This window comes from Natator depressus, chromosome 1 (genome assembly GCF_965152275.1).
Source record: "Natator depressus isolate rNatDep1 chromosome 1, rNatDep2.hap1, whole genome shotgun sequence".
Taxonomy (NCBI): Eukaryota; Metazoa; Chordata; order Testudines; family Cheloniidae; genus Natator; species Natator depressus.
This window is the reverse complement of record NC_134234.1, coordinates 39,696,021-39,720,568: the sequence shown is the minus strand read 5'-3', so window position 1 is coordinate 39,720,568 and position 24,548 is coordinate 39,696,021. Positions and strand designations below refer to the sequence as shown.

Sequence of the window (24,548 nt, the reverse complement as noted above, 5' to 3'; positions counted from 1 at the left end):
CCCAGTATTGGTTATTGCCCCTAACCCCTGATTGCCCCCCTGTCCAACCCACCCCCTTTGGCGCCCTCCTCCCCTGCCTGCAGCCTAGCGGGGAGGAGTGGTCGACCTGCTTCCCCTTTCCCCTCCTCCTTCTGGTGTCTCCCCTTCCCTCCCTGCTCATGATGGCGGGGGCCAAGACGGGTGGGGCTGCTCCAGAAAACCCCACTGCACCCCCTCACCTGCCACCCCAATGCCCCCCCAAGCCTCTACCTCTGCTGCCACAGCCGAACCACCTGCTACTGCCCCCACTGGGGCACCGCAGCGGTGGACACCGGGGTGACCTCCGCTGCTGCCACGTTCCTCGCCCCCTCCGACCCTGGGGAAGCCCCCCCAGCCAGTGGGAAGGGCCAGGGAAAAAAGAAGGGTAAGGGCCCTGCAAAAAAGACCAGGCCCTCCATGGCAGGGGCTGCCCTCACTACCGCGGCCCCGACATCGGTTGTGGCGTCCCTCCCCGCTCTTCCCTCCACCAGCTCTGTGGGTGTCCCTCCCCTGGCCCCCAGGACATATGCCCAGGTGGCGGCAGCCCCCCCGCCTGCCACTATGTCATCTCTCCTGCCTACCGCCTCTGCTACCATCTATAGCGGCTGGGACCCCTTCCCGACCTTGACCAGGAAGCACGGCGTCCGTTGCCTCCTGGTGCCCGCTTCGCCCTATGTGCGGGCGTTGGCGAGGGTGGTGGGGCCCATGGCCATTGCGGCGGCCTCCAAAATGTACGGAAAGATCGTCTTCTTTTTAGCATCAGAGGCCGCCACCCAGGAGGCGGTGGAGACGGGCCTGACGGTGGGTGGTGTGTTCGTCCCCCTAGAGCTGTTGGAGGACCTGGGCGTCCGTCTGTCCCTCCCTTTCTTCCCAATGCTGCCCTTTTACCTGCCCTCTCTACCCTGTGGAAACCCATCTCCATTCTGAGCCCTCTCTCACTGGGCTGCAAAGACCCCATCCTCCGTCACGTCCTCTCCTTCCGCTGGCAGGTGCAGCTTCAACTGCCACCAGCGGCGTGTGGTGGAGAGGTGCTTGAGGGGTCATTTCTGGTCCCCTACCAGGGGGCCCATTACCAGGTGCACTACTCCACGGGGGAGACCCGGTGCTACCTCTGCTGGGCAATGGGGCATGTCTGGAGGGACTGCCCCTTGGCCCGGCAAGAAGGGACATCCGGGACCCCCGAGCCCCGGCAGGGTGCCGGCCCCGTCATCGCCGGAGCCCCTGGCTGCCTGGCCCCCGAAGCCACCCCTCCTCCTTCCCAGTCCACCACTGCTCCCACTATGCCCAGACGAGCGGGAGAGCCCCGCCTCCACCACACACAATCTGGCGGGGCCTGTGGAGGAGGGTGCGGCAGGGATGTCGCCGGGAATGGGAGAGGGTCCGCCCCAGGGGGAATCTTCCCTCGTACTGCCCCACCATTACCCCCCCGAGTCCCTGAGCCATCGCCCCTGCCCCCTGACTCAACACCTGTTAGCCAGCCCCAAGATGATGCCATGGAGGGCTGAGCCCTAGTACAGGGGAAGCAGGGCAAGCGGAAGGCTTGAGCTCCTCTCCTCCCATCTGATGCAGAGGCCACCCAGAAAACCAGAAAGAGGGGCACCGATGCCAAGCCTTCCGCTTTGCCCACAGGTGCATTCCATCCATCGGTGCTGGCTGGGAAAGACGTGGCAGCAGTGGAAGGTAGTATCTCCTCTCCACGGGAGTCCCTCCCCTCCGAGGCCCGCGAGGGAGCCCCTCTTGCCCTGGTACCATCTGAAGCCCCTGTGAGCCCCAAGGCGACCGTCACTTCGGGTGCCAGCGTGGAGAACCCCAGGGTGGCAGAAAGCAATCTCCCCTCCATATATGAGGAGATCGAGGCCCTGGGTCTGACCCCGGTCACCCAGGGGGAGGACGACCCTTTGCCAGCGGGCCTCAATCTGGGCGACCTCACTCCAGCCCCCCTTTCCCCATGGTCCCTCCCCCTAACCATTCTTTCCGCTCCCACCTCCGAGGAGCCCCTGGACTCCTCCATCAACCCAGCAGCAGAAGGCACCCTGCTGATGGCCGCCGAGCCTGTTGAGGCAGAAAGGTAAACGCCGAGATAGAGCAGCGGATCCGCGCTCCACCAGATGGCTTGAAGTGCAGGTGGGAGGGAGCTCGCCTGCCAGCCATCCCCGACCACCAGGACAGAGCTCTTGACTCAGCTGACCTGGGTGGAGGAGGCTGCCGAATAGATGGCCTGGCAAGCCTGCACCTGTGCCAAGTCGCCCGGGTCCTGGACCACAAGGAGCACGTCGTTGGCGTACGCTGACAGGACCAGCCGCAGCTCCAGCTCCTGCCGCACCAACCCTGTCAACCTCCTGCGGAGGAGACAGAGGAAGGGCTCGATCGCCAGAGCGTACAGCTGGCCCGAGAGGGGGCACCCCTGCTGTACTCCTCATCCGAAGCTGACTGGTTTGGTCAGGGTCCAGTTGAGCCTGACCAGACACTTTGCGGAAGCGTACAGCACCCAGAGAAAACCCACAAACTTGGGTCTGAAGCCAAACGCTTGCAGAGTGCTCAGGAGATACCCGTGGTCCACCCTGTCGAACACCTTCTCCTGTTACAAGGACAGGAGGGCGAGCAACAGACCATCCCTACACCCAAGTTCCAAAAGGTCCCAGACCAGATATAGGTTGTCAAAGATGCTGTGGCCCGGGACGGTGTAGGGCTTGTATAGAAGGCTCTTGCCCTCCCGCACATCTCCACCAGATCCGTGAGGGGGGTGCCGTCTTCTGCCAGACGCCTCTCCAGCTCTAAGACCTCCCGTTCCAACTGCTCTATCGCCGCATCCCTCCGTCGGCTGGCGCCCCGGGTGTAGTCACAGCAGAAGAGCCGGGCGTGTACCTTCCCCAGGTCCCACCACCGCCGCGCCGAGGGAAAGGCACGCTACTGCCCTCGCCAGGCCAGCCAGAACTCCCGGAAGGACGCCACGAAGCCCACATCCTCCAACAAGCTGTTGTTGAAATGCCAATAGGCCGGTCCCGGCCTCTCCGCGCAGAGGGAGGCCATCACGGTGGCTAAATGATGGTCAGAGAATGGGGCCGGCCGGATGCTGGAGGAGTGGGCTCGTGAAAGGTGGAAGTGTGATAAATAAATATGGTCCAACCAGGAGTGGCGCGACCGATGGGCCTCCACCTGGACAAAGGTGAACGTGGAAATGTCATCCGGGTGGTGGTCACGCCAGACGTCCACCAGGGACTGATGTTCTACTATCTCCCGGAGGACGTCCGCAGCGGCCGGGCACTGCTCGGTCCCCGAGCGGTCCCGCTCCTCAAGGGTGGTGTTGAAGTCCCCGCCCAGGACCAGGCACTCGTGAGGATCCAAGGTGCCGAGGAAGGCGGACGCCTGCTGATAGAATCACAGCCGCTCCGGGCCCCATGGACCCAACCGACCTCCCCGCCCCTTCACTGTGAGCCGGCTGCACAAGCTGCAGCCGGTCTGCTTCCAGACCATGCCAAGGAAACATCTATACACACTTGTGCTCCACATGCTTCACGCCCTCACCCTTGCGTCCTGCCCCAATACAAAATGGCGGGACCTCCTGCCACCTTTGGAGGGTGAGGAGCCCTGGTGGGCCAGCCTATATTCTACCTTGGTCCCGAGGCCTGCCAGGGATATCAGTTGGCAGCTCCTTCACGGAGCCGTGAACATGGGCGTGTACTTGGCGTGGTTCACCCCTGTCCCAGACACCTGCCCCTGAGGAAAACCCTGGCACACATATATTTGGAGTGTGCCACCCGGATGACATATATTTGGAGTGTGCCAGGCTGCAGCCCCTATTCCGGCTCCTCATGAATATTTTATTACGCTTTTGGTTGCACTTTTCCCCTCACCTTCTTATTTATACACTCCCTATCCACGGCCCCACAAAGTCACGGGATCTCCTGGTCAACCTCCTCCTGGCCCTAGCTAAAATGGCCATCTATAAAATCAGAGTGAGGAGGTTGGCTGATGGAGTCTTCTGTGACTGTGCGGCCTATTTCCGATCCTCCGTCCGTTCACGTATCTGGGCAGAGTTCCTCTGGGCGGCTTCCACTGGCTCCCTTGACGCCTTTGAGGAGCAGTGGGCACTATCCGCAGTTCTCTGCTCAGTGTCCCTTCGTTTGACCCTTTGACCACACTCCTGTCCCTGTTATTTCATTAGTTGTCCCCCGTATTTATTTGGTGTCCAGATCCTGTGGATCCCCCTGTTAGGCTGGGGGGGATCCACTGCTAAAAGATCCCCCCCTAGCCTAAGAGGGGGATCCACAGGACCTGGGGGGGATCCTTTAGCCCACTTCCCGGATCCCAATAGGATTACTCTCCTGTAGCCATCTGGCCCGACCCTGTCACACTAGGTAGACAGAATAACCTTTACACTCCTTCTTTTCCAGCAGACTTTTGATTTGCTGGTCTTGCTGCTGAAGTTGCTTAATGTCAAACTGACTGTTTGCATTAGGATTTGATGGCTGGACCTTGGAGATAAGTGGCGACGTGTGTATCCAGAGATGATCTTCGTTGAGAAGTGCAGCTTCCTTTGCTAGAAGGTCCACTTGATGATTCAGCTTTGACACTTCTATGTGGTCCTTGCTGTGGGCTTTTACTTTACACAGGTAAGTTTGTCCCAACCTCTTGGATGCCAGATCCCAGGCATGCTGAAGGTAATTAGCATACCATATGGGTTTTCCGTCTACCGAGTGCATCTGACGCTGAATCCACACAGGCATCCAGTCACTTAGGGCTCAGATCACCCAATCTGAATCAGAGCAGATGCAAATGTCTTCTTCCTGTTTTTCTTCGCATAGGACAGCCATAACTGCCTCTATCTCAGCTGCCTGAGCTGAATATGGCCTGACCATAGTATCCTTTTCGAGGTTGGCTGTACAGCAGCATAGCCGGCGTGGGTTTGGCCATCCCGGTGGTAACAACTACGATCTACAACCCACACAGTTAGCTCCATCTCTTTTCCCTTTATGAAGCTATTCTCAGCTTGAAGGGAGACTCAATCGCTGGAATCGATGGTGGCAAGGGCACTCGTGATCTTGACCCTCCAAGAGTAATGCATACGGAATAATACTGAACTGGGGTGACTTGTGAACCTTGATGTCCCAGTTTACTAAACTTAGAGTCCAGTTAGCTAGTAAGGGGGATGACACTTGCCCTTCCTTGATTTTTCCCGGCACCACGTACTTAATTGGAATGTGTGTTGTTCTTAGGACGACTGGAGTCAACCCCATTAATTACTGCCAGAAACTAATCGCCCATACCAGCGCCAGGACCTCCTTCTCACAGGGACTGAATGTACGTTCCACCTGAGTAAGAACCCTTGACCCATAGGCAACTGGGCGTAGTCCATTGCCTTGGTCCTGTAGTAACAGCGCACTGATCCCTTCTCCATCAGTAGCCAGTTGCAGGTGAAAGGGATTCTCAGGCTTAGGAAAAGCTAAAGCCGGAGCCTTTGCCAATGCTTGCTTTAAGGTGTGGAATGCGGTTGTAGTGGGCTGGTCACCTGCTCCTGCCCTGAAGGGCTTGAAATCAGCTCTGGGAGAGGACTGAGACTGCGAGATGGCTGCTGCTAGGAAAGCAGCAAGCCTCAGCTGATTGGGGAAACAGCCACAGCTGAAGCCACACCCCAGTCAGACCCCAGCTGGCCTGTAGAAAAAGGCTGTGAGCCAGAGGCCCAAGGAGTCTCTCTCCAGGCTGGGAGAGAGCAGGGCCTGGCTGCCTACCTGACAGGGTACTGAGAGTGGTGCAGTGCTGGGGAAGGAGCAGGCTGAGGGTGCTCCATGCTGGCAACTCCCCAGGCTGTAGGGCCTGGTCCAAGGCCCACAGAGGTATTGGGAGGCAGAGGAAGGCAAGAGGTCTGAACCCCCTTGCCTATGATGAGTGGCCTTTACACTGCAGTCTGCCCCAGGGAGCGGGGGCTTGGTGATGACTGGCAGTAGCCCAGACTGAGGCAAGGTGGGGATAGGGGGTTGGGGGTTCCCCAGGAAGGGGAGACCCAGAGGCAGAGTGTGGGGGTACTGCCAGGAGGCAGAACCCCAGAGAAAGGGGCACTGGGGTCTGTGAGGGTCTGACGGGGGCCAGAGCTGTGCGGATCACCGGCCTGCAGAGGGTGCTCCAGGCTGGAAAAGAGCTAATTCCCAAGGACGACCAGCAGGAGGCGCTGCAGGGGTGAGTCTGCTCCTTTACAGCGGTTGATGAGTGTCTTCCACCTCCATTCTCAGCCTTTCTGGAACAATCTATAGAGGGGTCTGGCGATGGTGGCATAGTCCTCTATAAATTCTCGGGAGAATCCCTTGAGGCCCAAGAATGATCGCAATGCTGAGATGTCTCTGGGTATTGGTAGCTTACAGATTAGCTCAACTCTTTGCCTGTCCGGCTGCTTCCCATTTGGGGACAAATGGATGCCCAGATATGTTACTTCAGTTTGTACCAGCTGAGCTTTTGCTGAGTTGACCAGGAAGCCAGTGGAGTAGATTTTCTCCAAAACTGTTTCGAGAATTCGCTGATTCTCTTCATGGTCCACTGTGGAAATCAGGATGTTGTCCACATAACTCAATATCTGGTCTTGGTCTGACATTCCTCTCCAAATCCCGGAGACACAGCGGTGGCATATACTTGGGGTGTTCTGCAGGCCCGGGGAACACGGGTAAAAGTCAGTTGACGTCCCCCGAAAGTGAAAGCGAACTTATGTTGGGACTCTTGGTGCGTTGGTATACTGAAGAAGGCATTGACAAGTCAATTACTGAGAAATACTTGGCTCCAGCGGTGATGGCAGCCATGATGTCAATAAACTTTGCCACTACTGGGGCCAACTGAGGAATCACCCAGTTCAACTCCCTATAATCTACGGTGAGACGCCATGTTTTTTTGTCGGCTTTCATCACCGGCCAAATAGGTGAGTTGCAGGGACTTTCTACTTCGATCAACACATTCTGTTGCACCAATGCTTCAGTTGTCACCTTCAAACTCTCTGCATCTTCTTCTGGGTATCTGTATTGTTTTAGAGGGCATGGGTCAGGTCCTTCTATCCGCACTTCTGCATGTATGCGTCCACACTGCAGTTTGTTATTCTCAAATGCTCCAAGGTGTCTTTGAACTACACAATTGACATCGTGCTCTAATTGAGGTATAAGAAGCTCTTCAGGGGCCTTTAAAGCAGACACTCTATGGGAAGCCGGGATGACACCATGCTGTTTACCCTTGCCTTCTATGAGCAGTTGTCTATTGGGGAGATCTACAACAATACCTAATTTCTTTAGGAGATCAGTCCCTAAAATCCCCTGTCCGTCGGGCAATCTTTGTATACCAAAGGTAGCCTTGATGGTAACTGCTGTCAGAGTGCATAATATGGGCACCGTAAATGGGACAGAGCAACTCTCGCCACTATAACCCTCCAGCGTCTTGCTTGATAATATGGGAATGTGATTGATTCCCGGGTTTCCACAAGAACTCAAAATGGAGACCAAAGTGCCAGTGTCAACCAACATTTGCTGACTGAAACAACCAAACCCACCCTTAAACAGAGCCATTGTAGTAGGCCGTCACCACTGATCCAGGTTAACTGGCGCTTTAACGGGGGAACAAAGGGGGTCTTGGCCCCATCACAAAAGGTTCGGAGATGCCAGTGTTTGTTGGTTTCCGAAGTTCTTTCTATGCCTAACCAGCTTTGCCAGCAGCTCGTCTGTTGAAAGCCCATCAATATCCTCCTTAAGCTCAAACTGAAGCAACTGCCTCCAAATCATGGTGCGGAAAGACTTGGCATCATCTCTAGACAGTGTTTCCCCTGAATGTTTCACTGAGCTAGGTTTTTGTGCAGCAGGGCTCCTGGGGTAGCAAGAATTTCTTGGGCTATACTGGGGGTTCTCTGCCTTATGCTAGGAGCTTCTCAGGTTAGCTCAAGAACTTTTGGTGTACTCCTTCCCTTTGTCGGTGATCACAGACACCCATTTCTTAAGGGCAGTAGGGAAGGCCTCCTTCTGGAACTCATACGCCACCCTTACTTTCTCCTCCAGCTCTCATAGGGGAATGTTAGCTGGGTCTATGGATCCCAGGGCAATTCGCATGGTTGATGTTAGACCTTGAAATGCCGCCTCCACAAACTCGGAGGTGTAGCACGTCTCTGAACTCGCCAGCCAGTATAGCAGCTTTTTGTGACTTAGATACTTTTCGGGGCGTTCTCCGGCTCATTGACAGTTTCAGAGTAATAACGTCCTATTACATTTTGGCTGGGGTAGTAGAATTTTAACACACCCTCGTACCGTTTCAGGCAAGAGGGGACATCAGCTACCTGCAAGTGCAACCCGAAGTCTTCCCCAGTCATACACTCCCTTAACAGAGATGCGGCATCTTCCTTGATAACATTAGGGAGGGCACAGACTTTAGCTAACCAGTCTAGTGCCATCTCTCTGGTTAAAGGGCCCAGGGCTTTACCCATAGCATGGGCCTGATCAGGGGTGTACACCTTCAGTTCCTGCCTGGTTTCTACTGGTCGGGCGGAACCAGGACCAAAGCTGACCACAGTAATGGTCACTGGGGCCATAGGAAGACTCTTCCCCTTCTCGCATGCTTCTTTTGGGGGAGCAGTTGGCAGTGCCGTTGGTTTGGCTGTCTTGAGGGGAGCTCTAATGTACTCCTTCTCTGATGCTGGAGAGCTGCTGTTGTGATTACCGCAAGACGATTCCCCTCTGCAGATGAGGGCCTTGCTGACAGTTCTCAGGAGGCCCCGAGTTTTTTCGAACTTCTTTGTCAGCCTCCTTGTCTCATGCTGACACTCTAGGTGGTCAGTGGGTTTACTTTCCCTGGAGCTCAGTTATTTAAGAAGCTCCCTAATAGCTGTCTGGGATTCTACCTGTTGGGTCTGATGGGAGAGAGCTTCCTTCTCCCTTTTTGCTAGTGAGATGGTTAGATCTTGGATCTGGAGCTCCAGATGCCCCAGCTGGGACATGTAGGTGGTGTTCTGTGCCTCCAGCCCTTCTAATTTGTACCCCAGTTTTTCTATTTCCTGATCCCATGCTTGCAGTGGGTATTGGAGGTCACTGATCTTGGCAGCCTGTGTCTTTCCACTCTTATGGAGCTCAGCACTGGCTAAGTACAATCTGTAGATCAAGGCTCTTTTCTTTACTTTTCAGGAAGCAAAGCAAATCAAAGCAATTTGGTTTATCATTGGCCATAGCCTGCCATGTACGGGATAACACACTGAATGCTTCCCGCCCATTAATTAACACTTCGGACCATGGGTTTTTGCCCTTTCCAAAATAATGGACGCTGGAAAACAAAGAATTTTTATTCTGTTCCTCTTCCCATCCGGTTGCCCCTAAGGTTCGCATACTACTCATGGGTAACCTGAGTTGTTCATGTTACCAGTGTTATACCAATAAAATAAAAACCAGCAGGATCTTATTAAAGGGGAAAAGCAAAATGCCACATTTATTGTGAATACAGAAAGAATCATAGTAAGCAGTTAGTTATAGCTACAACATTCCGTTCAATTTCATATTTATTCACACATTCATTCATGCACACACACACAGAGGTTCTGCAAGGTTGTTATCATAGTTACCAGCCTTAGAGTTGCTCATGCCAAGCCACTGGCCAGGTGGCCTGGACATGAGGAGGGAGCAGGGCCTTGTCAGATGCTCATCTGATGCTCCTGGAAGTTGGTTTGCAGAATCAGACCCCAAAGTTCTCACTTTCCAGAGTCCATTTTTATAGGAATTTCTTCCTATGTCAGTCTATGGGAATTGCTTCATCATGCTGTTGCTGAATCAATCAGCAGATGGCACATTCCTGACGGCTTCGTGCTGCCAGATGTTATCTTGTTCTTTGGTTCTCCCATTCTTGAGGCTGTTGGGTGGATTCCAGTCTGCCCTCCGGGGGTCCTCTGGTTATTTCCACTTGACGCCTTCTTCAGCCGATGGACACTGGATTCTTAGGCTGACACCTCCCTGATCATTCAGTTATTATCCACACCAAGCATCCATCCACATATATCCTCTATCACTATTTTAATCACAATTGTTAACAAAGCGAGATGAATATAACAAAAGGGTGGGGAGTCTCTGGGTGCTGTTTCTGTTGTTACAGAGTATTGCTTTGAGTCTCTCTCTCTGTGTGAGTAGTTGTTGTTACAAAGAATTGCTTTGAGAACAGACTCTGTCTTAGAGTGTACTAACACAATTAGCAGCTTGCAAGTTTCACACAGAGGGAGAGAAAGAGTACCAAAAACCAAGAGACCTCTTAATTAGTAATACCCTGGAATTTAAACTATGGGGAATCAAACTCATTTGTGATTTTAATACAGAACTTCTTTAATATGATCCAACACCAGGACCTTAAAGCTTATTACAGCTTACTGCCGTTATCGCTGCTCGGTACGGCACTTCCGCACTCCACAGCTCCTCCTTAGGTGCCTCGGGGTACGTGGACCCCTGGGACAGTGTCCAATGCTGTCCCTCTCCCAGTGTGGGGGAGTCAGATCTCTCTTCTCACGGGGGATATCCCGCCCTCCGTAGGCCTACTGCCTTTCCCAGCCCTGGCGTGTTGCCGGGGCCTTGCTGGATGGTGATCCAGCTGCTCAATTTAAAATGACCGTAGCCAAGTGGGACACAACCACACTCCTTGTGGCCGGTACACAGACCGCCCACTGTGGGAATCAATGGCCCGTGCCACTGGCATTTCTGCCCACCCGCTGGTCTCTGCTCTGAGTATGCCTGAGTATGTGGGGCCAATGGGGTCTGCGGGAAGGGCGGCCAGTAAGTCCCTTGGCCCGCGTCGCTTCCCACAGCCCCCATTGGCCTGGAGCGGCGAACCGCAGCCAGTGGGAGCCGTGATCAGCCAAACCTGCGGATGTGGCAGGTAAACAAACCGGTCCGGCCCGCCAGGGGCTTTCCCTGAACAAGCAGCGGACTGGCTTTGAAAACCACTGCTTTAGAGGATCCAAGATGGCCTTAGGATTTTTACCCTACAGAGCATGCAGGGTAGCAAGGAGGGGTTCAAGGCAGGGGCAGGACAAAGGCAAGGCTGGGTGCAAGACAGGAGCAGCAGGAACAAGGTAACGCAGGAGCAGGCACAGTGATGGGCATGAGTGTTGAGAAGCCAGTGAGCTGCTGCTACCGCTGGCTTCTGCAGCTGATCAGGTGGTGTGGCTAATCAGGCAGCCTGCTGCAGGCCAGCTGTACTGATGAGGCTGCTTGGAAAATAGCTCTGCTGCAGGCCCTGATTACTGACAGTACCTCCCCAGGGGCCTTGAGACCTGATTTCTCAGGTAAGTGTGGTGAAAGGTGTGTAGGAGTTTCAGGGCATGGATGCGTTCTGCAGGTTCCCATGAATGTTCATCGGGGCCATATCCATCCCAGTTAATTAGATATTGTAGTTTTCCTCAAATCTGACAAGAGTCTAGAATCTGCCAAACCACATATTCTTCTTGGCCCTGAACAGTTATAGTCAGAGAAGGGGGGTGCTGAGAGCCATTTAACCAAATTATAAACCCTGTATATATTGGAAACCACTTCAAGCCAGGGGGTGTGGCAGCACCCGCAGCAAGCCTAGTTCCAGCACTTATGGGGACAACCAATCATCCTGATGACAGTTTCGGAAGCAATGTAGGTACTGTTCAAGAACCTGACTGACCCACTCCTCCTGCCCATTGGTGCTGGGATCATAAGTTGTTGAGGTTAAGATCTGAAAACTCAGGCATCATAGAAATTCTCACTAGAAGTGGGAAATAAACTGGGATCCTCACTCAGACACCACACCTGTAGGCAAGCCATACAGATAAAAGATGTTGCTCACAAACAGGCAAGGTGTCTGCTCAGCAGAGGGAAGTGCTCGACATGGAACAAAATGCACTATCTTCGTTAAATGGTCAACCTCCATTAGAATGGTAGGTTGACCTTGGGAGTGGTGGTAATTCCACGATAAAATCTATTGATATGATGATGACCCAAGGCCAAGGTGGAGTGGGTAAGGGCTGGAGAAGACCAGCAGTCTTGAATGGGGGGTATTGGTCCAGGAGGAAAGGTCAAAAGACTCTGTGTAGGAGGACCCAACAGAGATGTGTATAGCACCCACCGAAAGTTCCTGGAAACCAATTCTTGGGTCTTGAAATGGCCGAAGTGGCCTGCTAGGAGAGCTGTGTGGCAAATTGTAGGACTCAAAACCAAGTGGCCCCTTCGGGCACATAAATGCATCCCTTGTGGTATAGGATCATGTCCTGGAATGTGAAGCCCATGGAGGTTTGGTCCTGGTCATGGTCTAAGTCTTGACGGGTTTGGATTGCAAAAGGATCACTAGGTAACTGAGAGCAGATGTAGGTCAGAGGCCACATAACTTCAGAAATGAAGTTTGAGGGCTTGAGAATCATGGACATAGTCTCCTCACCAGGTTTTTAGTACTCATTTTTTTTGTGACAAATGCATCCGCCTTCTTGTTCCTTGTCCCTGGCTAATAGGTGACTACAAACTCAAATAGCATGAAGAAGAGAGACCAGCATGCCTGCCACAGTTTCAGGTGCCTGGCCATTTTTAGGTACTGCAAATTTTTATGGTCTGTCAGGACTTGGACTGGGAACTAGCACCCTCCAGAAGATGACACCATTCTTCAAAGGCTGCTTTGATGGCCCCAAACTGGATATGACACAGAGGCGACATGTGGGGGGTGCGCCAAGGTTTCTCCCATGTATTTGGTTCTGCTATCTCCTCACGGAGGAATGTTGACGGGATGAGGGGTGGTTGTTGGATCATATTAAAGAAGTTCTGTATTAAAATCACAAATGAGTTTTTGATTCCCCATAGTTTAAATTCCAGGGTATTACTAATTAAGAGGTCTCTTGGTTTTTGGTACTCTTTCTCTTCCTCTATGTGTGAAACTTGCAAGCTGCTAACTGTGTTAGTACATTCTAAGACAGAGTCTGTTCTCAAAGCAATTCTTTGTAACAACAACTACTCACACAGAGAGAGAGAGACTCAAAGCAATACTCTGTAACAACAGAAACAGCACCCAGAGACTCCCCACCCTTTTGTTATATTCATCTCGCTTTGTTAACAATTGTGATTAAAATAGTGATAGAGGATATATGTGGATGGATGCTTGGTGTGGATAATAACTGAATGATCAGGGAGGTGCCAGCCTAAGAATCCAGTGTCCATCGGCTGAAGAAGGCGTCAAGTGGAAATAACCAGAGGACCCCCGGAGGGCAGACTGGAATCCACCCAACAGCCTCAAGAATGGGAGAACCAAAGAACAAGATAACATCTGGCAGCACGGAGCCGTCAGGAATGTGCCATCTGCTGATTGATTCAGCAACAGCATGATGAAGCAATTCCCATAGACTGACATAGGAAGAAATTCCTATAAAAATGGACTCTGGAAAGTGAGAACTTTGGGGTCTGATTCTGCAAACCAACTTCCAACCAACTTCCAGGAGCATCAGATGTGCATCTGACAAGGCCCTGCTCCCTCCTCATGTCCAGGCCACCTGGCCAGTGGCTTGGCATGAGCAACTCTAAGGCTGGTAACTATGATAACAACTTTGCAGAACCTGTGTGTGTGTGTGTGTGTGTGAATGAATGTGTGAATTGAATGGAATGTTGTAGCTATAACTAACTGCTTACTATGATTCTTTCTGTATTCACAATAAATGTGGCATTTTGCTTTTCCCCTTTAATAAGGTCCTGCTGGTTTTTATTTTATTGGTATAACATGGTGCCAGGAGCTCTGTGCCTGCTGAGCAGTTTCCTCACGTGGGCTGTGTAAAGGGAGGGCAAGAGAGCACTGACCTCACAGCAGAGCTCCTGCTTCGGGCCGTTTCCAATAAGAGCCAGGCAGCTGAGCTGCTTCCCAACCCAGGCGAGTGCTGAGCTGCTCATCCCAGTGCATGTGGGGGGTGGGGGCGGGGGAAGAGGACGATGGCACTTCCCCTGCAGAGAGCCACTGGAGCCAGGTCAGACCCACTCTCAGCAAACTCACCTGGCTCTAGGAAGCTTTGCATCCCCTGCCCCCATCACTCCTCAGCTGCGGAGAGAGGGGTCACTCTATGGGGAGCTACCCTCCCATCTGACCAGCCCCAGTGCATCTGGATCCCCAGCATCCTCCCACCGAGCTCCCCACACCTGAATCCCCACACCGTCGAGCCTCACCCCCTGCATCCAGAGCCTCCCCCCCACTGAGCCCCTCCCAAATATAGAAGTCCTTGGATGTGGTGGGAACAGCATGGATCTTGGCAAAGTTTAAGTCCATAAAATTACATGAGGCCTCCGAGTTGTCTAGGGTCTGTAGAGGGATCTCGGGGCTTACTGGTAGTCAGATTAATAGAGATATTCAGAGAAACTGACTCAGGGATCCTGTTGTGCCAACTGTGGCCCATGGATGCTGGGAACCACTGAAGTGGGGAGAAGACCAGCTCGGCTTGGACCCACTCCTAAGGGCTGGGGACGTGGTCTTTCCCGGCCCCGGTTCTGCCTTAGTCTTCACTGGACATGTCAAGGCAAAATGGCCAGGTTCTCCACAATATAAGCACAAACCTAATGCCGAGCATTGGTGTTTCCCCCAGTTGGAGAGGTGCGGATTAACCTGGTTGGTTTGCAGGAGCTCTGATGCCAGGGAAGATCTGCATATTTGCGATGTCAGGGACAGGGTGAATGGCGGCTTCCAGAAAATAGAGGTATGCTAATGACAATGCTCCATGAAGTGAAAGTTGATTCTGATGCACAAATCAATCAGCTTGTTCAAACTGGACAGAGGCTCCATCCATGCAAACTCGTCCTTTATATCCTCATTTAAACCCAAGCGGAAATGGTGATGCTGTGCTGCCTCATTCCACTTGGTGTCAGAAGAAAAAATGATGAAATTCAGCAGCATAGTTGGTATGGGCTGGACTCCTTGCCATAAGGTGTGAAGGGCTGCCTTGGTGGTCTGCACGTAGTTGGGGTCACTGAAGATGATGGACATAGCTTGAATAAATTCCTCTAATTGTCACGAGGGGGCCGGACTGTTTCAGGAAGCCAAGGCCAAGGCCTGAATCAACAAATTTAAGATGAGCCTGCAGGGGCCTTATCCATGGGAAATGATTGGTGGTGGAGGAGAAACAGTGGCTGACATTGGTTCAGGAACCTCTGAAACGTGTCCCAATCTCTGTCAAATTTGGCAGGAGGAAGTCCCCCAGAACTTACACCAGCAGTTGAGGTATATCTGTTAGGATTGATGGGCTAGGCCTGCTGCATTCTTCTCTGGCCATATGCAAAGTCCTCTGGTGGGGTGGTATTGGTGGAGCCTCCTCGAGCAGTGCATCTTGAGTTAGCAACTCATTAATTTGAACAGGGCAGTTTCTCCTCTCGGATCTACTGTTTGAGATTGTCTGCAGACATTGCTGCATCAGTTGTGTCATCCTGTGTTCATGTTTAGGAAGCAAAACTTGAAAACAGGAGAGCTAAACCCTTTTTTTTAAAATGTAATCTGAGATTCTGATGTAATCACATGTCTCCTGGAGCTGGGTCCTAGGCACAGTCCTGTAGTCCTGCCACAACCTGACAGAATGATTGATACTTTGGGGCTTCTGTCTACTTTTATCTAGCAGAAGGAAAAGATAATTTCTGACATCTTGCAGTTCAAGATGGGCCTGCTGGCCTGCTAGGGGACCATGGGAAAGTCAACTCACTTCTGTTTCCCCATCCATAAAATGGGGATAATGTAGTTACTTCCTTTCAGTCGGTATCAAGCGGAGTGCCCCAAGGGTTGGTCCTGGGGTCGGTTTTGTTCAATATCTTCATTAATGATCTGGAGGATGGCGTGGATTGCACCCTCAGCAAGTTTGCAGATGACACTAAACTGGGAGGAGAGGTAGATACGCTGGAGGGTAGGGATAGGATACAGAGGGACCTAGACAAATTAGAGGATTGGGCTAAAAGAAATCTGATGAGGTTCAACAAGGACAAGTGCAGAGTCCTGCACTTAGGCTGGAAGAATCCCATGCACCGCTACAGACTAGGGACCGAATGGCTAGGCAGCAGTTCTGCAGAAAAGGACCTAGGGGTTACAGTGGACAAGAAGCTGGATATAAGTCAACAGTGTGCCCTTGTTGCCAAGAAGGCGAACAGCATTTTGGGATGTATAAATAGGGGCATTGCCAGCAGATCGAGGGACGTGATCATTCCCCTCTATTTGACATTGGTGAGGCCTCATCTGGAGTACTGTGTCCAGTTTTGGGCCCCACACTACAAGAAGGATGTGGAAAAATTGGAAAGAGTCCAGCAGAGGGCAACAAAAATGGTTAGGGGGCTGGAGCACATGACTTATGAGGAAAGGCTGAGGGAACTGGGATTGTTTAGTCTGCAGAAGACAAGAATGAGGGGGGATTTGATAGCTGCTTTCAACTACCTGAAAGGGGGTTCCAAAGAGGATGGATCTAGACTGTTCTCAGTGGTAGCAGATGACAGAACAAGGAGTAATGGTCTCAAGTTGCAGTGGGGGAGGTTTAGGTTGGATGTTAGGGAAAACTTTTTCACTAGGAGGGTGGTGAAGCACTGGAATGGGTTACCTAGAGAGGTGGTGGAATCTCCTCCCTTAGAGGTTTTCAAGGTCAGACTTGACAAAGCCCAGGCTGGGATGATTTAGTTGGGATTGGTCCTGCTTCGAGCAGGGGGTTGGACTAGACAACCTCCTGAGGTCCCTTCCAACCCTGGTATTCTATTATTCTATGATTCTAAGAGAAGAGGAAGGTGATGCTTCCTATCCCTGATGGATTATTAAGCTTGCCAAATTCATCTGGCTTTCACCTGTTACCATGATGCAACACACGAACAAGGCTGATTGCCTATACTAAGGGCCCTACCAAATTCACGGTCCACTTTGGTCAATTTCACGGACATAGGATTTTAAAAATCGTTAATTTCATGATTTCAGCTATTTAAATCTGAAATTTCATGGTGGTGTAATTGTAGGGATCCTGACCCAAAAAGAAGTTGTGGGGGGAATCGCAAAGGTTATTGTAAGGGAGGGTTGCAGTATTTCTACCCTTACTTCTGTGCTGCTGTTGGCAGTGACACTGCCTTCAGAGCTGGGCAGCTGGAGAATGGTGGCTGCTGGCTGGGAGCTCAGCTCTGAAGGCAGAGCCGCCACTAGCAGCAGTGCAGAAGTAAGGGTGGCATGGTATGGTATTGCCAGCTTTACTTCTGTGCTGCTGCTCGGGGGGCGCCGCCTTCAGAGCTGGGCGCCCAGCCACCAGCCACTGCTCTCCGGCCATCCAGCTCTGAAGGCAGTGCAGAAGTAAGTGTGGCAGTACTGCAGCCCTCCTAAAATAACCATGCCACCCCCCTGCAACTCCTTTTTGGGTCAGAACCCCCAGTTTGAGAAACACTGGTCTCCCCTGTGAAATCTGTATAGTATAGGGTAAAAGCACACAAAAGACCAGATTTCACAGTCCATTTTTCATGACCAGGAATTTGGTAGGGCCATACCTATACTGAGTGCCCCAGAAAAAGACTTCTTTTTTCTACATTAGCCATCCTTTTTTTCTCAGCAACTGCTGTGGCCACTAGCTGAGAAATCAAGATCTCAGAGATTTTCTCCTCTTCTGCTCCAGAAGACTGCATATCAGAGGCAAACAGATACAGGAAAATAACTGCTTTTGGTTGCATTTAATGTGGAAGGGGATAATACATTGCAGTGAGTATTCTGACATACCTATTTTGCTTCAGTCTTCACTAAAAAAGTTAATTATGGTCAGGTGCTTAACACAATTAATATTAACAACAAGATAGAAAGAACAGGTTAATGAATGTTTATATAAGTTAGATGTATTCAAGTTGGCAGGGCTTGACAAAATTCACCCTAAGGTATTGAAGGAACTAGGCGAAGCAATCTCTGAACCATTAACAAATTATTCAACAGTAATCTATGCTGCTGTACAGCCAACCTCGAAAAGGATACTACAAGGCATGGTCAGGCCATATTCAGCTAAGGCTTCCGAGATAGTGGCAGTTATGGCTGTCCTATGCGAAGAAAAACAGGAAGAAGACATTTTGCATCTGCTCTGATTCAGATTGGGTGATCTGAGCCCTAAGTGACTGGATGCCTGTATGGATTCAGCGTCAGATGCACTCGGTAGACGGAAAACCCATATAGTATGCTAATTACCTTCAGCATGCCTGGGATCTGGCATCCAAGAGGTTGGGACAAACTTACCTGTGTAAAGTAAAAGCCCACAGCAAGGACCACATAGAAGTGTCAAAGCTGAATCATCAAGTGGACCTTCTAGCAAAGGAAGCTGCACTTCTCAACGAAGATCATCTCTGGATACACACGTCGCCACTTATCTCCAAGGTCCAGCCATCAAATCCTAATGCAAACAGTCAGTTTGACATCAAGCAACTTCAGCAGCAAGACCAGCAAATCAAAAGTCTGCTGGAAAAGAAGGAGTGTAAAGGTTATTCTGTCTACCTAGTGTGACAGGGTCGGGCCAGATGGCTACAGGAGCGTAATCCTTCCTATCCTGGGAAGTGGGCTAAAGGATCCCCCCCCAGGTCCTGTGGATCCCCCTCCTAGGCTCTTATTCAACAATCAGTTTGCAAGCTCGTAGGAAATTAGGTTGGTTTGGCATGACTTCTTGACAAGTCCATGTTGGCTATTACTTATCACCCTATTATCCTCTAAGTCAGTGGTGGGCAACCTGCGGCCCATTAGGGAATAGAGAGTATGCTTATAAGATGTGTGGATGATTCCAGGCTGGGTGGGGTTGCAAGCACTTTGGAGGACAGGATTAGAATTCAAAATGACCTTGGCAAATTGGAGAATTGATCTAAAATCAACAAGATGCAATTCAGAAAAGACAAGTGCAAAGTACTTTATTTAGGAAAGAAAAATCAAAGGCACAAATACAAAATGGGGAATAACCGGCTAGGCAGTAGTACTGCTGAAAAGGATCTGGAGGTGGTAGTGGAACACAAATTGAATATGAGCCAACAATATGATGAGTTGTGAAACAGACTTACATAATGTGGGGTATATTAACAGGATTGTTGTATGTAAGACATGGTTAGTAATTGTCCCACTCTGCTCAGCAGTGGTGAAGCCTTAGCTAGAGTATGGTGTCCAGTTTTGACACCACACTTTAGGAAAGATGTGGAGAAATAGGAGAGAGCCAAGAGGAGAGCAACAAAAATGATAACAGGTTTAGAAAACATGACCTGAGGAAGGGTTAAAAAAACTGGGTATGTTTAGTCTTGAGAAAAGAAGATTAAGGGGGGATCTGACAACAGTCTTCAAATATATTAAGGGCTGTTATAAAAAGGACGGTGAGCAATTGTTCTCTATGTCCACTGAAGGCAGAACAAGAAGTAATAGGCTTAATGTGCAGCAAGGGTGATTTAGGTTACATATTAGGAAAAAATTTCTTATTATAAGGATAGTTAAGTACTGGAATAGGCTTCCAAGGGTGATTGTGGAATCCCAGTCACTGGAGGTTTTTAAAAACAGGCTACACAAAGATGGTCTAGGTATATTTGATCCTGCCTCAGCAGGGGGATGGACTAGATGACCTCTCAAGGTCCTTCCAGCCCTACATTTCTATGATTGTACCACACATTTCCCTGCTTGACTGGGATACAGCTGCACAAAAAGTTCCAGATGACTTGTTTGTTTGGGTAAACTGCCTGCCCAAGTCCATCTCCTATTTTTGAACACAGTTTAAGTGACTGGTAAGAAATAGCTGAGCGCATATTATATTTCAGATGTTGCTGCATTACACAGTGGAAAGATTAGTACACTGCTTTCTATTTTAGTTGGGAGTCTGATTATAGCTTTCTTGTAAGCTGGAGTACAGGCAAAGTACTTTAGTTGGAAAATATTGCCAAACACATATTCTGTGACCTAGCAATGTTTGTGAGGGATACAGCTTTCAGAGTTATTTCTTTAGAAAAGCTAGGATGCTTTCCTCAAGCTCAAACTGGTGAGTCCGACAATCAAATTTCTGGCAGCCTTTGTTTCCTTGACCAAGATCAGCATTACTTATAGGAGTAAAAGGGAAGACATATTCAGAGACATTGGCTTTCCCCCTCATTTTTCCAGATTCTAATGATGGCCTGCAAAGAAATGTTGTAATAACTATGTTCGATTGGGTTTGATGGAGCATCTTGTAAAGGTGGTATGTTTAGAAGATTACTCTCTCCATTTAGACCCAGCAGCCATCCATTGTATAATTACGTTTAGTAGTGAATTGAACAGAGAAAGGAAGCCCACTCATACATTTTAAATTAGAAGTCCTCATCATCTTATTTCTCTAAGACTACAAAGGATAGACCAATTTATTCTAGGTTTCCCATTTTTTCTTTCCAGGTGATTTGATTAAAATTATTGAGACAATCCTGGATTTAGTCACCAGATGGCACTATAATGGTATTTTCTTGTAATCATAGACTATCAGGGTTGGAAGGGACCTCAGGAGATCATCTAGTCCAACCCCCTGCTCAAAGCAGGACCAATCCCCCATTTTTGCCCCAGATCCCTAAATGGCCCCCTCAAGGATTGAGCTTACAACCCTAGTTTTAGCAGGCCAATGCTCAAACTACTGAACTATCCCACCCCTGCTCTCTGAATAACTAAAAGTGACCCATAACATTGTCTACAATGAAAAATTATTGCAATTAAAAAAAAAGAGTTCTAACACCTCCAATGTTTGCAGTTTTACTTTGAACTCTGGCATGGAGATAGTTCTTTATTGGCCTCATGAAAATCCCTTCAGATTTTTCCAAGTTAAAGGTTTTGACAATTGCCCCTGCCTGTCTTTGTCTCACACACAGCACAGGTATTTTTGGAAATACACCAAAATCCCATAACATGTCATTGGCATGGCACATGCAGCTTCCTGTCACTTCAGCATTTTCCATTCAGAGCTGAACCTTCAGACGGGACAGACGAAAATGCATGATGATGGTCTTCATCCTCTTCAACCTGCTGCAACTTTTCCCTATCCCTATGCATTTTGGCCTAGGTCCAGGAGAATATATAATGTACTAAAACCCAGCCCTCGGTAACTACAGATTCTAATCTAGACTCATCTGTTTTACTAACTGGTGTTAGAGTAGCAGCCATGTTAGTCTGTATTCGCAAAAAGAAAAGGAGTACTTGTGGCACCTTAGAGACTAACCAATTTATCTGAGCATAAGCTTTCGTGAGCTACAGCCGTAAAGCTTATGCTCAGATGAATTGGTTAGTCTCTAAGGTGCCACAAGTACTCCTTTTCTTTTAACTGGTGTTAATAATTCTGTGCCTTTCACAATCCTTATTACTGATCACAAACTGACACATTATACAAATTGGGAATACAGCACAGATCGCTATCTAATGCAGCAGAACCTTGTCTCAAAATTAAGAACAAATAAACTGGTTGTGTGAAAACATGCTTATGTTGCAGTCATGTATCCCATCTCTTCCTACCCCCTGCTTGTTTGTTCTGAGTCTTGTTTATTCCAAGGGCCTGATCCTCCTAAAATACATGTGCAAATTAGGGGAGTACTGCTAGTAATGTTCTGCAGGTGTGTTTGCAGGGTTATGGTCTCAGCGAGTTAGCACTTCAGGGCAGTGACTACTATAAGGAGACCCCAAACTTTTTCAGGCCTTTAGATATAACGTAGCTTTACGATGAAGGGCCCAAAACTACTTCACTCACTGTAGAGAGAGAAAAGGAGTACTTGTGGCACCTTAGAGACTAACCAATTTATTTGAGCATAAGCTAAGTGAGCTACGGCTCACTTCATCTGCATATGCATCCGATGAAGTGAGCTATAGCAGCTTACGCTCAAATAAATTGGTTAGTCTCTAAGGTGCCACAAGTACTCCTTTTCTTTTTGCGAATACAGACTAACACGGCTGCTACTCTCAAACCTGTAGAGATAGCCACTCAACCACAGCCGCTTCGATAGAGGCTGGCTGCCAAGGAGGGTGCCGCGGGGATTTAAAAAGGCAACCCCCAGCTCCTCTGAAAAGCGCCATGGGACGAATGTCCCAGCACAGCGAGCGAGGCATCCCGTGACACAAGCAAACCTGCCCCACCCCTAGTCCCAGTTTCCACGCGCTCGCCTCGGACGGTCTCCCCGCCCCCTTTCTCCTGTCAATGGGAGTCACTGCGCAGGCGCAACGGTTGAGCAGTTGGTGGGAGGGGCTTTCCTCGGAGACGTTAACTCGTTCGGGCTGGCGCCGCCGCCATTTTGAATTCGCTCGCTGGTGGTCCGGTCAGTGGTTGCGGCGGCTCCGTGACCCCCTCAGAGCGCGAGAGAGACCGAAACATGGCAGCGAACAGCCGGAACTTGAAACAAGTGCGGATCGAAAACAGCTCCCCGGCGGCCCCGCTCGGCATGGTGGGGGGCGGCGGCCTGAAGGGGATGCGGGGCCTGGAGGCGGACAGCGAGGTAGGGGCCATGGCGCCGGGCAAAGAGGCTGGCGACGAGGAGCAGGAGGTCGGGTTCACCATCGACATCAAGAGCTTCCTCAAGCCTGGCGAAAAGAGCTACACGCAGCGCTGCCGCCTCTTCGTGGGGAACCTGCCCACCGACATCACCGAGGAGGACTTCAAGCGCCTCTTCGAGCGCTACGGGGAGCCCAGCGAGGTCTTTATCAACCGCGACCGCGGCTTTGGTTTCATCCGCCTGGTAAGGACTTCTTCCCCCGTCCGTGTCTGCGAGGGAGTGGGACAGGCCTCTCCCCTCCGGCCGTCTACAGTACTCCGGTACTGACACCGTCCGGGGGGCAGTGGGAGAGGCCTTGTCTCGGTGTTTGCATGCCGTACAGGCATTGTATGTGGGGGAGTGGGACGGACCTCGCCCCTAAAGTCGCCTAACCTACATCTCCCTGATACTGTGTGGAGGGGGGGGGGGAAGTGGAACAGTGCTTGTGTCGTCGCCCCCCCGCATGGCCTCCGTGTGCGTGTTGGAGGCGGAGTGGGACAGATGGTTCCCTGCAGCCTCGTCTCCTTTCCCTTGTCAGTACAGTCAGTGCTAGTTTCACTGCCACTAGCCTTATTGCTTCCCTTCTTCTGCTCCTCCGCCTGGTACAGTTCTTTCTTTCATGCCTTGCCATGGTTACTCTTCCATACACTAAAAAGAAAAGGAGTACTTCTAGCACCTTAGAGACTAACCAATTTATTTGGACATACCACTGAATGCATCCGATGAAGTGAGCTGTAGCTCACGAAAGCTTATGCTCAAATAAATTGGTTAGTCTCTAAGGTGCCACAAGTACTCCTTTTCTTTTTTGCAAATACAGACTAATACGGCTGCTTCTCTGAAATCTTCCATACACTGACTGCCAACTGCCTCACCGCCTCCATTTCTATCCCCAAGTAGTGCACACTGTTGCCTGTCCACTTACATGTCCAGCTGCCTTCACCTCCCACCCACCAGCCCCACTTGTTCTACACAGATAACCTGATACTTTTACTGCCTTTTAATTTTCAGTAGTAGAAAATGGAAAATGCTTTGAATAAGAAAGCATGTTTAGTTGGGTTGAGATGGTTGGTCCACCCTCATACTGCGTTATTTCATAAGTTTCTTTGTGTGATTAATTGGATTTTTCCTGTTTATGATGTAGCATGAATTAAGTTTTATTATACTTCAAGGAGGAGACTCTGGATACTTCTCCCACTCCTTTTGTTCTTTATTTCTTTGAAAGCCAAATATGTGAAGTCTGAGCCGGGTAGGATTATTTGCTGTAGGCATCCATTCATGAAAGAATGAGGCTCAATTTCAGAGGTTAAGTTATACCATTAGCATTTTAGTGAAATATATTGTGAGATACACATACTGTTTCCTTGAGATCCTTTTGAAAAGACAAGCCTACATTTTCAAAAGCTACTAGACTAGTACCAGTGTTTTTGCATGCCCCACTTAATGGTCTCCACTTTAAGAAACCTTAAAGGGGCCAGTCTGGTTTTTGGATTATATGTGCTGCTCATTTTTGAAAAACTGGTTTCTGGTGTATCATGAAAAAATTGAGGCAGTCAAAGCTAGGTTATTGCCCACAGGTTTTAACATATCATCAGTCTGTCTGCTATGCTGGGATGCTTTTCATAGTCAAAGCTGCTGTCAATAGAGAATGCACAGGGTGGTGGGCATAGAAAAGGAGAGTTAAGATTTTTTGGGGTACTTAAATTGTCAGTTTCCAATATTTTAGATTTTTTTTTAATTGTAACTTTGACATTGATTTTTCTAATGTGTAAATACTTGTATTTTTTAAAATGTTACTATACAGAGGCTTTTTTTTTTCTTGAATATATAACTGGGATAGAATACTGTCCCTTTGCTAGTAGTAGCTGAGAGGATTAAGGAATGGAGCATCTCACATCACTCTTTTGAAGTCTTTTTGGCCAACTGAATAATTTTGCAGAGGTTGTGAAGAAAGCTGTCTCCCACTTTCTTTGGCTTGATTTCTTTAGTACAATAACTTGGGGTATAGGTGAAAGAAGTGAAAGGAAAAACTCCAGGATAAGAATGGGAGGGCAACAGAAGGGAAAATTGACACTTGGGTAGATAGATGCAAAA

At 49.9% G+C, this 24,548-nt stretch overlaps 1 protein-coding gene across 4 annotated transcripts in view; it reads left to right on the top strand.

The window, feature by feature from the left end:
• Positions 1-22,169: 22,169 nt before the first annotated feature.
• Positions 22,170-24,548, top strand: part of PSPC1 (paraspeckle component 1) — an 83,962-nt gene continuing 81,583 nt past the window's right edge. For all 4 annotated transcript variants that reach the window (XM_074957945.1, XM_074957936.1, XM_074957959.1 and 1 more), the window contains exon 1: positions 22,170-22,661. In XM_074957945.1, coding sequence (XP_074814046.1) covers positions 22,299-22,661 — 363 coding nt within the window. In that variant the 5' untranslated portion in view covers positions 22,170-22,298. The remainder of the gene's footprint in view (positions 22,662-24,548) is intronic.